Genomic DNA, 15,079 nt, shown 5'->3' with positions numbered 1-15,079 from the left:
ATTATGGTGTCTTTAAAAAGCACCCATGCAGCTTGCAGGGATTTCACTTAGTACCTTTTAACTTCTGTTTAACTAACCCCCTCATTTTTGCATAGTTCCCCCTTTTGAAATTAAATGCCACAGTGTTGGGCTGTTGAGATGTTCTTCCCACCACAGGGATGTTGAATGCTATTATATTATGGTCACTATTTCCAAGCGGTCCTGTTATAGTTACCTCTTGGACCAGCTCCTGCGCTCCACTCAGGACTAAATCTAGAGTTGCCTCTCCCCTTGTGGGTTCCTGTACCAGCTGCTCCATGAAGCAGTCATTTAAAGTATCGAGACATTTTATCTCTGCATTTCATCCTGAACAGGGCCGGCTCTGGCTTTTTTGCCGCCTCAGGCAAAAAAGCCTCCGGCTGCCCCCCCCTCAGCGCAGCAGGGGAGGGTGGCCAGAGCGCCGCGGGGAGGGCAGCGAGCCCCAGCCGGGGCTCTGCTCTCCCCGGCGGCCGGACCCGGAGCACCGCGCCGCCCCCCTCCAGGTGCCGCCCCAAGCACAAGCTTGGTGGGCTGGTGCCTGGAGCCGGCCCTGGTCCTGAAGCGAAATGTTCCCAGTCAATATGGGGATAATTGAAATCCCCCACCATTATTGGGTTCTTAATTTTGATAGCCTCTCTAATTTCCCTTAGCATTTCATCATCACTATCACTGTCCTGGTCAGGTGGTCTATAATAGATCCGTAATGTTATATTCTTATTAGAGCATGAAATTTCTATCCATAGAGATTCTATGGAACATGTGGATTCACTTAAGATTTTTACTTCATTTGATTCTACATTTTCTTTCACATATAGTGCCACTCCCCCTCCCCCCCGCACGACCTGTTCTGTCCTTCCGATATATTTTGTACCCCGGAATGATTGTGTCCCATTGATTGCTCTCAGTCCACCAGGTTTCTGTGATGCCTATTATATCAATATCCTCCTTTATCACGAGGCACTCTAGTTCACCTATCTTATTATTTAGACTTCTAGCATTTGTGTACAAGCACTTTAAAAACTTGTCATTGTTTATCTGTCTGCCCTTTTCTCATGTGTTAGATACTTTTTTATGTGAATGTTTCTCGTCTGATCTGGCCCCTACTTTATCCTCCTCCATCCTCTGCTCCTGACTATAACCTGGAGATTCTCTATCATTAGACTCTCCCCTAAGAGAAGTCTCTGTCCGATCCACATGCTCCTCTGCAGCAGTCGGCTTTTCCCCATCTCCTAGTTTAAAAACTGCCCTACAACCTTTTTAATGTTTAGTGCCAGCAGTCTGGTTCCACTTTGGTTTAGGTGGAGCCCATCTCTCCTGTATAGGCTCCCCCATCCCAAAAGTTTCCCCAGTTCCTAATGAAAGTAAGCCCCTCCTCTCTACACCATCGCCTCATCCACGCATTGAGACTCTGAAGCTCTGCCTGCCTACCTGGCCCTGCACGTGGAACTGGGAGCATTTCTGAGAATGCCACCATAGAGGTCCTGGATTTCAGTCTCTTCCCTAGCAGCCTAAATTTGGCCTCCAGGACATCTCTCCTACCCTTCCCTATGTCATTGGTACCTACATGTACCACGACCATCTACATGGCATTTGGGCACAAACACGAGTATTTAGGATTCATTATCCCTCATTGTTACAAAAGTCAACCAGTCAGGATGAAGAACTGCAAATAAATAAGTAGGAAAGGAAAGGAAAACAGGCCTAGTTTCCCAACTGAACTATAGTTACAAATGGTCCAACATGCTCTGTAGGTCTCTTTGCACATATCTTTTCCAAATGCATGTTTTTTTTCTAAATCAATGCTGACTGACACACAAAGATAAGGCTCTAAGAGACAAGAGGCCAGGATGCAAGAATGGCAGTTGGAAGAGGATGCTGGACATAGATACAATGGGAAAATGGGGGTCAGGTCAAGGCTTAATACAAAGAAAGCATGTACAGTTCAGTGAAGGATAGAGAGAAGCTTATTGTGGCCCACGCCCTGATGACACGAGCCTCCCTGCTATAGAACCAGGATTTAAGAATCAAATACATGAGCCACTTTCTCACTCCCTAAAGCCCTCTCTCTGGAGTTGTATGCAATCTTGGCTGACCACTCATTAATAACACTTGATAAGACACAGCCAGAGAGAGGGAATCCCTGAGGCAAGGAAGTAGCTTTCACAAACTCTACATTTAAAACTAAACAGACTGGGCTGTAAAAAGCTTTGTTTGTGAGCTTGGAGGCACAGAACTCACTCTGGGTTGGACATACAGGTTGCAAACCTGGGCCGAGTATCAAGTGAGCCCTGAACCAGGGGCTACAGTGTAAGGTTTGTCCTTGAAACCAGGTGATGATGTGATAATTGGGGCCTAGTAGCCCTACTCCACTTGTAAGCCTAACTGTGGGAAAGGAGATAAAAGTTTATAAGGTGTGACAATCTATAACGATAAATACTGATGGGGAAAAGTGCAAAAGGTAGAGAGAGACTGAATTAGTCTAAACAAAAAGGCCAACTGATATAATTCAAGGACTGTGTTAAGATCATGACCATAAACAAGAAAAGTGAGGGACTGGAAATCAATGAACCAAAGGTGGATTGTCAGAAATTAGACCTAATCTGTAGACAAAATAATGAGAGGACGGGTTATTCTTCTCATTATTCCCTTTCTGGGTCCTCAAAAGACAAGACTTTTGCAGGGCCAGGAGGCAAAAGGGAACACAACTGCTGACTAAAAGAAGTGAGCTTCACCATCATGCCTGCCACCCGCAACATTTCCTGGGACCCCCCCAGCTTCACTGGGGCACCACTGGGTCTTTGTCATCCTGATCCTCAAAGATGTACTGACATTTAAGGACGTGTTTGCCATGGTACTAAGCAGACTGAGGTCTCTGTATTCCAATAAAACTACTTCACATTGGACTGTGGCAGGGTCACGTTAACACCTTTAAATCTTTGGAACTATTTATTCCATTGAAATTAATACAAAGTAAAACTTGGTGATTTCAACTAATTTTTTCTCTGGCGTTTTTGGTTCCACTTTTTCTGGAAAAGAATCAGCACTATGGAACACTAACACAACCATCCTCTGATGTCGTTAAAACATGGTTGGTGCTCACAGCGCACTCCAGGGTCAAGGACAACACACTCTCCAGTGCCATCTACACTCAAGGCAGAATTGTGTTTTAGCTACTTTGTGGAGGTGGAAAAGACCACCATTTGGGGGGTTTTGAATCTCAAAGCAAAAGTCACATTGATCTAAACAAAAAAAATTATGTTGAGCACAGATCTACAGAGCTTTGCAAAGGCCTCTCCAGATCTGCAACCTTATAACAGGGACAGGTTTATACTGGCCAGTCCAGTAGACAATGGTTATTTTAGGAACAGCACTCACCATGCTGAAATGGACAAAGCCATGATTTTCCAAAGTGAATCTGGACACCCAATTTAAGACACCTTAAAGAGACCCAATTTCCAAGAAGTGCTTAAAAACCAGGGCCTTTAAGATGCCTGACGCTGGGCACCCAAAATCTCAAGTCATTTTGAAAATCTTGGCCAACAATATTTCGTCATGTAAAAAGAAAACAGACTTTAGAGAGCATTGCTGAAGAAATACCTACAGACATTGTTGGTGTATTCTTGCCAGTCAAACCCCCTGGTGCCATTCTCTAGGAAGCTCTCATTGAGGTTAATTGGCCATATTACACACTTGTTCCTCAAATTGCCCATAAACAGCTGCAGGCCGATTAAAGCAAAGACACTGAGGCAAAACACTGTCAAAATCATTACATCTGACAGTTTCTTCACAGACTGAATTAGGGCACCCACAATGGTCTTCAAGCCTGCAGAGAGAAAATAGGGCTAGAAATCACTTTCATATAATCATCACACAGACAATACATTGCACATTACATCTATAACACAGAGGCAAAAGGTCATTGCTTAAGGACAGCCAGGTCCATGGGAAATCAAAGCTGCACTGGAACAGTGGATCTATTCAGGTTTTCCCCTACCGTACATTGATTACAGCAAAGTATAATGGGTGGGGGGAGGGAAGCTGAGCCAAATGAATCCTGGGTGTAATTCCACTGACTTCAGTGAAGGACCAGGAATAAATGTGTCCCAGTGACTTAAGACAAATTAAAATATTAAAAGGTCACCATTCAAAATCTGTTTTCTAGCAACAGCGTATATTTAGGAGCCTCTGAGATGAATGTTAGGGCTTGTCTGCACACAGACGTTACATCGAGTTAAATTGGTGCAAAATCTAATTTAGTTAAACTGATGCAAACCCCTATGTGGGCAGTGTTATTTGGGTTTAAACCTGGTTCATATGGTGCAAGCTACACAGATATAACCCAGGTTTAAAAGGATATCAGATTGTCAACATGCACAGTTGCATTTGTTTAAAGTGGTTTAAAAACCACACCTTTAGTTAAACCTGTGCAACGTTCCATTTTAGACTGGCCTTTACTCTTTCAATCTGGCATAAGAGGATTCCACGGAAAAGTGTTAGGATTTTCTCCAGTATAAACTGCCTCTTTGGGACTCTATAAACTTGCGGCCAAAGCTGCACAGACAGTTAAGAACATAGGAACGGCCATACTGGGTCAGACCGAAGGTCCATCTAGCTAGCCCAGTAAACGGTCTTCCAACAGTGGCTAATGCCAGGTGCCCCAGTGATCCATCCAGTCACCCCTTCCCAACTTCTGGCAAACAGAGGCTAAGGACACCATCCCTGTCCATCCTGGCTAATAGCCATTGATGGACCTATCCTCCATGAATTTATCTAGTTCTTTTTTTAACCCTGTATAGTCTTGGCCTTCACAACATCATCTGGCAAGGAGTTCCACAGGTTGATTGTGCGCTTTGTGAAAAAATACTTCCTTTTTTGTTTGTTTTAAACCTGCTGCCTATTAATTTCATTTGGTGACCCCTAGTTTTTGGGTTATGAGAAAGAGTAAATAACACTTCCTTATTGACTTTCTCCACACTAGTCATGATTTTATAGACCTCTATCATATATCTCCCCTTAGTCATCTCTCTTCAAAGCTGAAAAGTCCTAGTCTTATTTATCTCTCCTCATATGGCTGCCATTCTATAGCCCTAATAGTTTTTGATGCTCTTTTCTGAACCTTTTCCAATTCCAATATATCTTTTTTGAGATGGGGCAGCAACATCTGCATGCAGTATTCAAGATGTGGGCGTACCATGGATTTATATAGAGGCAATATGATATTTTCTGTCTTATTCTCTATCCCTTTCTTAATGATTCCCAACATTCTGTTCACTTTTTTGACTGCTGCTGCACACTGAGTGGATGTTTTCAGAGAACTATCCACAATGACTCCACGATCTCTTTCTTGAGTGGTAACAGCTCATTTAGACCCCATCATTTTATATGTATAGTTGGGATTATTTTTTCCAATGTGCACTACTTTGCATTTATCAGCCTTGAATTTCATCTGCCATTTTGTTGCCCAGTCACCCAGTTTTGTGAGATACTTTTGTAGCTCTTTGCAGTCTGCTTTGGACTTAGCTATCTTGAGTAGTTTTGTATCATCTGCAAATTTTCCCACCTCACTGTTTAACCCCTTTTTCTAAATCAATTATTAATATGTTGAATAGGACTGGTCCCAGTACTGACCCCTGGGGACACCACTATTTACATCTCTCCATTTTGAAAACTGACCATTTATTCCTACCCTGTGTTTCCTATTAACCAGTTACCAATCCATGAGAGGACCTTCCCTCTTACCCCACGACTGCTTACTTTGCTTAAGAGCCTTTGGTGAGGGACCTTGTCAAAGGCTTTCTGAAAATCTAAGTCACTACATCCACTGGATCCCCCTTTTCCATGTGCTTGTTGACCAGGGCCGACTCCAGGCACCAGCTTGGCAAGCAGGTGCTTGGGGCGGCCACTCCGGAGAGGGGCGGCACGTCCAGCTATTCGGCGGCAATTCGGAGGATGGTCCCTCACTCCCGCTCTGAGCGAAGGACCTCCCGCCGAATTGCCGCTGCAGATTGCGATCGCGGCTTTTTTTTGGCTGCTTGGGGCGGCCAAAACCCTGGAGCCGGCCCTGTTGTTGACCCCCTCAAAGAATTCTAATAGATTGGTGAGGCATAATTTCCCTTTACAAAAAACATGGTGACTTTTACTCAACAAATTACATTAATCTATGTGTCTGACAATTTTGTTCTTTACTATATAGTTTGCCCAGTACTGAAATCAGGCTTACCTGCCTGTAATTGCCGGGATCACCTCTGGAGCCCTTTTTAAAAACTGGCGTCACGTTAGCTATCCTCCAGTCATTTGGTACAAAAGCTTATTTAAATGATAGGTTATACAGACTACAGTTAGTAGTTCTGCAATTTCACGTTTGAGTTCCTTCAGAACACTTGGGTGAATACCATCTGGTCCTGGTGATTTATTACTGTTTAGTTTATCAATTTCCAAAACCTCCTCTAGTGACACTTCAAACTGGGACAGTTCTTCAGATTTGTCACCTAAACAGGATGGCTTAAGAGTGGGAATCTCCCTCACATCCTCAGCCGTGAATTTAATTTAATTTCTCTGCAACGGCCTTATTGTCCATGAGTGGTCCTTTGATCATTCAGTGGCCCCACTGGTTGTTTAGCAGGCTTCCTGCTTCTGACGTACTGAACATTTTTTTTTGCTATTACTTTTTAAGTCTTTGGCTAGTTGTTCTTCAGATTCAGTTGATGTATGTGGTTTAATATTAAAGACAGTACACGTCTTAGACAAGAAATAAAAGTTCTAAAAAGGGATCTTCCAAGCTCAGTCTGATCTGCACAGGTACCATCATTCAACTCAATGAACAATTTGCATGAGCAAGGAATGCAGGAGAACACCTTCAAGTCGGACCTATATGAAAGGTGTGCAGAACACAGTCAAAAGTCAACAGGAATTTGGAGTGCAGAAGAAAAACAAGGGTAGACTCTTAAAAACAAACAACTCTAACGTCCAGCGGGATTGTCCTACATTTATAGCATGAAGGGAATAAAAGCAGACAAGAGCTTTGCTGCACATGGATTTCAGACAGAATTTCTAAGGGTGGTCATAAGCGACTCTGAAAATAATCCTGGGATGTTCCCTCCCATGGCAACTCCCAACTCACCCCTGCTCCATTTACAAAGGCCAAAACAGTTTCCCCCCCAAAACTGCCAGGCCCCACAAACTCAAGCAGTGCTTCAGTAAATTAAAATAAAAGCCACCTCCATCCTGCTTACTTACCGACTAAGAAAGAGAAGCAACATTTTCACCATGACAAAAACAGTTAGATGAGCTCAAGGTAAAATCCTTCTCCTCTCCCTGGAGCTCTAAGCCCCATGTCCATGAGAGACAGCAGAAAACATCAAATGTTTCTGCCAGTATTAGATCTCAGTTTCAGCTAGAAATTCTTGCTTAGCCCTCCACCTCCTTATTCCCATTATAAACACTACTGATAACTTTTAAAAGCATCCATGAATGCTAAGTTACTCCCTTTGTCTGTTCTGCCTCACTTCTTCTCCATAGGCAAATCAGACCCTTTCACACCTTGCAAAATTCTACTCACGCAGCAACTAATTTTTGGTGTTTGACAAGCAAATAAAATATTGTTAGTTTCTCATCATCATCTGGTAAGAGTTGGTCAAGCAGGTTGCGTATGCAGGCTGGTAAGTTTTCCCATAAGAATTCAGCAAGGATGCCCCTACACCCTTTCCAGAAAAAGCGAGGAGATGTGTCACAAATATTTGCCATACCAGATCATGCCACAGAGGGATTTAGTCCTGTGTCCCATCATTAGCAGTGGCCTTGACTGCATAGTATTCCATAGGAAAGTTATCTAGGCCCCTAGTGCTAATGGACACTCCTGAACCATCTCCTAACTTCATCCTCCAAAATATTTTTCCAGATCAGAAATGTAGTTTACCTTTCTCCACTCTCTGCCCAGAGAATTGGATCGTATGCAACTTCTGAAAAGAAATCCCTACCCTTTTAGAGATCTGGTAAGAGAGACTCCTATGAGACAGGCATCCTTCCTTTTAACATTGCCACAACGATAACTTACCCCTTTAAATCATACGCAAAAAGAGGCATTTAATGAGTCATTAAATGTTGTGCTTTATGAATCTCTTACTCCCTTAATTTACTGCTAGCTGTGAGCACTTTTGATACACTTTATTATTCCCAGACCATGCATGGATTTCCATCCCTTGCCTCCCAAACCTCACCACATCCATCAGTGCTTCCATACAATTGTAATTGATATTAACTTCCCCCTCATCACTGCTTTAGCTACCTCCCAAGAGGGCTTTAGGTTTAAAAACTCCAGAAAATGTTAGCCTAGTTAAGCCCAAGCATTCATCCCAGGCCTGAAATGCTTCCTCAGACAACCACCAGCCTTCTATAACAACCTCTCGGGCAAGCAGCCATTTAAGGTCGTCTATAGGCACTAATTCTGAAGGAGAGTGAGAGCGTGCAACAATCCCAGCAGTAGATATTTCAGCTAGGATTGGATCAGACCCAAAGCTCTGGCTCAGATCACCACACCAGCCTTCAGTTGTCAGCTATCAGACCCTCCTAGGTTTACTAGCAGCTTCATCCAAAGCCCATGGAAGCCAATTAAAAAATTCCCATTGATTTTAGTGGACTTTGCATCAGGGCCCAGATCAGAAGTCTTTGCACCCAGTCACTGCTCTCTGCCTAGAGATTACATGCAAGTATTTATATATTTCCATGCATTCTTTGTTTCGACAGAATTAGCTGGTTGGTTCTGATCCATCTTTATTGTATGATCTATGCGTTGCAGAATGCTCAGACCTAGAATACATGGCAAAATTAGTCTTTGGTGTGATGGTTCTTGAGACCACATTGTAATTCTGGAGTGATTCATTTCCACAATGAGATCAGAAGGAGCTGAAGTTTGTCTGCATCTTCAACCAAGTGGTCAACACTGTAAATGGCAGGAGTGGCCAAGCACGGGGTTAAGGTCGCAGTCTCCCCTAAATGCCTAGTTTCAAATCCCATTCCTAGTATTATGACTGCGTTGACTGGGTGAAATCCTTATGGCCTGTGTTATGCATGATGTCAGACTAGATTATCATAATGGCCCCTTCATGGCCTTAAAATCTGAATAAATTGAACTAATTTTTAGAGCAATACAATACAGACTTCTGGACTTGCCCCAAAATTCAGCAACAGCAAAAACTTGTGAAGCAAGATTAGATGGGGAGATTTTTATTTTTAAATTTCTGGGCAAAGTGAAGCCAGTTTGTAATGCAACCTCACTGGAGCTCACAGTAATTGGATGGGAGACTTCAATAGAAAATCAGATTGTGATGGGAAGTGTTGATGATTCGGTGGGAGTTCTTCCCATCTGCATCACTACTTAACTGATGACTGGGGCTGGTGCTACTGAAGGTGCTGCCTTTTGGATGCAGTGTAAAATTGAGGCCTCCCACCACTTTTGGTTGCTAAAGATCGCATGGCATTTTTATCCTCCTGCTTGACAGCCCTCTTCGGTGAAATAGGATTGGTGAGTTTCATTGGTGGGCATCACAACTGGTATCCTTGCTGGATGTCTCAGCAGGGAGCCCAAAGATTACATGAGCTGTGAAGAATCAGTCCTCCAGGACAGGGATTATGCACATTGGTCCAAAACCTCATGGGGAAACTAGCACTGATCAGGCTGATCCTGTTCTGTGGACACAGTGCTTCAGTTGCCAGGGCCAACTTGTTCCAGTCACCAGCTGGAAATTCACATGAAAAATGTAAGCATTAAAACCTCTCGGTCCAGAAATGCTTGTTCAGCGCCTCTAGCAGGAAAAAGCCTCAAACTGCAGCTTGTTCCTCTGAGCTCCTGCTCCCTCTAAGCAACGACGATATTTCCACCTCAACTTATAATCAACTTGCCTCAAATGTTTTCACACCATTAAACTCCAAGTGGGTTGGAGCTGAGTCATGCGATCCTCTCCTTCCTGCAGGACTTTTTTAGATTTACATGGCCCTTCTGCAGATCTCAGTGTTAAATAATGCAACAAAGCTGAAAGATTTATGAAGCCATGTACGTTTGTGTCCACATACAGGGAGACCAAGATGCAGTTGTTTCTGTGCACGGTACATTCCTGAGCAGAAAACACTCTAGAGGGAAAATTTTCCAGTGACAAAAATGTTTCTTTGGCAATCTACAGTTTGTATCCATTTGTCTTCCTTTAGGATGTGCTGTGAGGACAATCTGCTCAATGGCCAGACTCTAGGATACAGTAGTTTACTGTATCTCAAAATTATGGACCAGTTATTGTGTGTGTTACTAGTAGTGGCATCTAGAGGCCCCAGCAGAGAGTGGAGCCCCATTGGGGTAGGTGCTGTGTCTACGCAAAGTAAGAGGCAACCCCTGCCTTGGAGAGTTAATCTAATCTAAATGGACAAGTCAAATGAAGACTGAAGATGCTCATCTAGGAAATGAGGCACAAAGAGATTAAACAACTTGCCTAGGGTTACACAAGGAATCTGTGGCAGAGTGGGGAACTGAACGCAGATCTCCTGAATCGCAGCCCAGTGTCTTAACCGCAAACTTGCCCTTCCTGATCAACTGGCTGGAATCAGTGGGAGCTCTCAGCACCGTCATCACCCCACATCTGTAACTTGCAACTACACTTGGAGCTACACTCCAGATGCAACTATGTTTTTGTGACCAATTCATCACACTCATTTGACTCAGTTGCAACAAGCCTGGCTGAGCTGTGTCCACACAGCAGCCCTTTTCACCATTTTGTGCATCTCCACCATTCATGCCACCTGCTGTAACCATGGTTGATGTCACAGCATACCGGAAAAATCTGAACAGTTATCCCATAGCGTCTCCGTAGGCGAAGCCCATAAAACAGTACCAGTAGTACAACAGGGCAATCAATTCTGAGGTGTCTTGCACCACATAGAGCTCGGAGCCAGAATGGCCAACCTGCTTACCCAGACAACTTTATGGCATCCTGATTATATTGCAGAAAAAACTGCAGGATGAGAATCAGATGTTAAGAAGATTGGAGGGGGAACTCTCACCACACCCTTATCATAGATAATATTTGTCAAAAAACTTTTTTACTTTTTATCAAAAAGCAAACAAAAAAACTGAGATTTTTTTTGTTTTGGCCATAAAAATTTGTTAGCTGAAAACTGGAAAAGCTTTGTTTTTTCAGCAACCCCCTCAAAAAAAGTTTGATGAATTAAAAAAAAAAATCATCGACATTTTTCATAGAGGGGACACCAAATAAACCCACCAAAACACTTTCCTGACCAGTTGCACTGGCTACAAACTTAGAAGTTTTGTACTGGGATGTTTTTATCTTGATCCAGAACTGAACCTGAATTTTTGTAACAAAATGAAGTTTACAAGAGAAAATCATGTAAATTAGGCATTTTCATGAATTATCAGCTCCACTGACACATAACATCCTCTCAAAGCCTTTTTACTATTTCAGTTATGTAAGTGCCAGCATGTGACATGACAATGGCGTCTTATCCATGTTTGCAAAGCTCACTTTCTTTGATGTCTTTCTAAAAAGTGAGTTCACAAACAGGGAAACTGGGGAGGAAAACAAATGGTAAAAACATTGTCCAAAACACATTTGAACCATCCATAATTTATCACACATGAAACAAAAATGTGAAGCGAGTTGAATTACATAATCAGGAACCAAGAATAAACTGGGATATTACATCATGCAATATAACTGCAAGGCTCAGCAGAGCAGATTTAATTTCTGATTTTCAAGCTTTGTGACATTCAAAAGGGTTTCTCCTTAGATTGAGCCTTGCAATTATCAGATACATTTTAAAGTTTAGCTCTACTTTGCACCTTGCCACAGTTCATGCCATGCCTAAGACCGTGAATGGACCATGCAACTAAAGAACAGTCTGAATCAGTGGTAATTCATCTGTAGAGAAATGCTAAAATGAAGGCATTTCATTAGCAAGGCTGTGTTATTTAGTACGCACCAGTTATCTATCTGAATTAAGCACTTTAAGTAACTAAACAAAAATCTAGGCTTGAATATAAATATAGACCAAAAATGCAAAAGAGAGGGGCCAGTGATCTTTTGGGAACCTGCGCCGGATTCTCATTTATTCTAAGGCCTCTTTGCACTGTTCCATCAGTATAAAAGCATCTTACCCACGCTAAGAACCCCTTACATTGCCAGGCTGACGTAAAGTGGCCTTAGGATAGCAGGCACATTAAATTGTAAACTAAAACAAATAAGGGAAGTTCCAGGTAGGAATACTTTTTTTTTTAAACTCAGAGCTTTTAATCAGTGCCAAAGTTCTTGTCAATTTTGAAGTAGCTTTATTGCTACTCATTTTTCCAGACACAACTGGAAATTTTTACACCCTATTCCCTTCAGCCCTCTAAGCTGTTGTTTGCGAATCTTCAGTGCCTCTAGGGTCCCGTTCTCTATTGTCCTGACAGCATGCAGTCATCACACCTGTGCACTAGTATAAAAAACTGCATGAGGTGCCATGGAGAATTAGGCTCTTAAAAACATTAATAATTGTATCACTGAAAGATTTGGTCACCTGGGGGCTTGGAATATCATTCTGATTCCTCACTGTTGCTTTGCTTTACCAATTCATAGTTAAAAGAAATGGCCCTGTTCAGATACCAGTGGGTTGCAAATGTCTTGGAAACTAAGTTTTCAAGGTGAGGCGGGCTTAGTTTCCATTTGCGATGGACTCAACATGTCTTTCTTCACACAATTTGTCAAGTTAGATAATGTGACCCTTGTTGTATACAACAGGATGCAGAGCAAGTTCCATGCTTAATTCAACAACTATTAAAAGTTGCCTGTGAGATGTTCAGCTGTCTGCCTTCCCAGCCTAAAGCAGAACCACTGATTGAGACACACTATCGATCTGTCGATACTAGGGATATTTTCAAACTGGTTAGAATAGTACTGTAGATCCGGTTTTAGGTGACCTGACCCATTTTTACTGAGCTGCTTTCAAGACTACTCTATTTCATTAAAAAAGGGACCTGCCTTCCTTAAGTCAGCTCTGCCCTATGGCTCACACTGTTTTAAAATTGGTTCCGCTAAACTGGTTTTTAAATTTCCCCACTATATAGGCCCCAGGAGACAACTTGCAGCACCACTACTTTACTCTTTCAGAATTTGAGAGATGCAGCTTCCACTGTCACTTGCCCCTCAGTCTGTGTGTGCACATGTACCTGCATGTCAGCCCTGCAGAAGAGTCCTTTGTCTAGTCGCAGGACAACATATGCACACCATGCAAGGCATCTAGCCTGCATGTCTGGAGAAATCACCTCTAGATGTGAAGGATGAAGCTCACTCCCATGGGACTATTTGGTCTTTGGCCTCTTTGCTGAGGTTTCCAATGCCTGGGGCCACTTTGCACCTGATGTGTCATTTGCATGTATGATGTGCACTCTTCCCCAGCAGGAAGTGCACTAACACCAACGTACTCATTTAGCATAGGTCACCAAACCATCTTATGATTAGGGTGACCAGATGTCCCATTTTTGAAGGGACAGTCCCCTTTTTTGGGACTTTTTCTTATATAGGCACCTATTACACCCCACCCCCTGTCCCGTTTTTTCACAGTTGCTCTCTAGTAACCCTACTTATGATAGTCATATTTGGGAACTACTGCTAGCATAGACTTAGGGTGACCAGACAGCAAGTGTGAAAAATCAGGATAGAGGGTGAGGGGTAATAGGAGCATAGATAAGGAAAGGTCCCAAGTATTAGCACTTTTCCTATAAAAATCAGGACATCTGGTCACCCGACATAGACTAGAACTGAAGTAGAGGTGAATGTCTCTATATCCTATTACTGATCCACTAAGGCATGCAAACTCTCCACCCTACATGAAATTTTATCCAGCAGCGTGTCTCCAGTCCTGCATACTTTTCATCTAAACACCCACTGCTCATTTTTAAGAGGCCAATTCTAATTATTTACAAAAGGTGTATTTAACATCTGTCATAATGATAAAATGGTTCTCTCTTTAGATGACATTAGAATTCCCATCCCACTGCATGCATTGAAGAAACAAGAGAAAACATTTAGATTTTAACATATTCAAATATATTACCTTGAGAAAAGTACACTTCTACTCTGTGTGTATAGTAAGCCATCAAGTAATACACTAGCTCTCTGCCCCACAACTAGTGCTTCCAAGCTTACCCTAATGACAACCAACCAGTAGGTTAATTACCTAAATTCACAATTCTTGCTAGTGATGGGACCAGAAGGCAGGGGGTTTGTTTTGCAAAGCCTCTACTGGGCCCAAGCACTGCACAATCAGGGGAGATTATTATCTAGGTTCTAATTTAAGTCAGTGACCAACAGGGCCGGCTCTAGGTTTTTTGCCACCCCAAGCAAAAAAAATTTTGGCTGCCCCCCTTCCCAGCCCTGGGCTCCTCACCGCACCCCCCTGCCTCCCCGGCCCTGGGCTCTCCCCCCCCACACACACACACCCTGCCGCCCCAGCTCTGGGTTGCCCCTACCCCCCCAACATTGCCCCCCACACACACCTCTTGCCACCCCAGCCCTGGGCTCACCCCTCCACACCTGCACCCTCCTTCCGCCGCAGCCCTGGGTCACTGGTAACTCGCTCCCAGGGCAGGTCATTCATCAGGAATTTTAGATGTGCACAGAACACAGACAGGATTGGTTCCCATAGGGTTACAGAACTGCAGTAAAGTGGAACAATTTTCAGCTTGTGTGACTGGAGGATATCTGGATGCATATTATAAGGCTGTCCTACATAAATGAGGAAAAGTTGAGGTGCCTTTATTATTCTTCTGTTCCACTCTTTCTTTCTATGGGGAATTTGCCAATGCAATATCACTGTCTTCCTTTTAAACAAACAAACCAAAAAAAAGGGCAATGGCTGTTGAAATTAGCAATTCCAGTCCTAATAACCACTGGGAAGCATTTCTTGCTCAATTTTATCCTACTTTTTCTACAGCAAGTTACAGTGGATCAGTAGATTTGATTTGGGGGAAATGAAGTAACAGCTGCCCAAACTGAGCTTGAGCACTCCTGAATTCTGAGGTGTT

At 43.0% G+C, this 15,079-nt stretch overlaps 1 protein-coding gene across 1 annotated transcript in view; it reads right to left on the bottom strand.

Moving 5' to 3' along the window:
- SCN8A (sodium voltage-gated channel alpha subunit 8) overlaps nt 1–15,079 on the bottom strand; it is a 120,877-nt gene that overhangs the window by 53,874 nt on the left and 51,924 nt on the right. Inside the window, exon 7 of the mRNA XM_054012525.1 lies at nt 3,620–3,841. Coding sequence (XP_053868500.1) covers nt 3,620–3,841 — 222 coding nt within the window. The remainder of the gene's footprint in view (nt 1–3,619; nt 3,842–15,079) is intronic.

The sequence above is a fragment of the Malaclemys terrapin genome, chromosome 23 (genome assembly GCF_027887155.1).
Source record: "Malaclemys terrapin pileata isolate rMalTer1 chromosome 23, rMalTer1.hap1, whole genome shotgun sequence".
NCBI lineage: Eukaryota > Metazoa > Chordata > Testudines > Emydidae > Malaclemys > Malaclemys terrapin.
The sequence above is the reverse complement of the archived record's forward strand: the minus strand, read 5'-3'. Positions and strand labels throughout refer to the sequence as shown.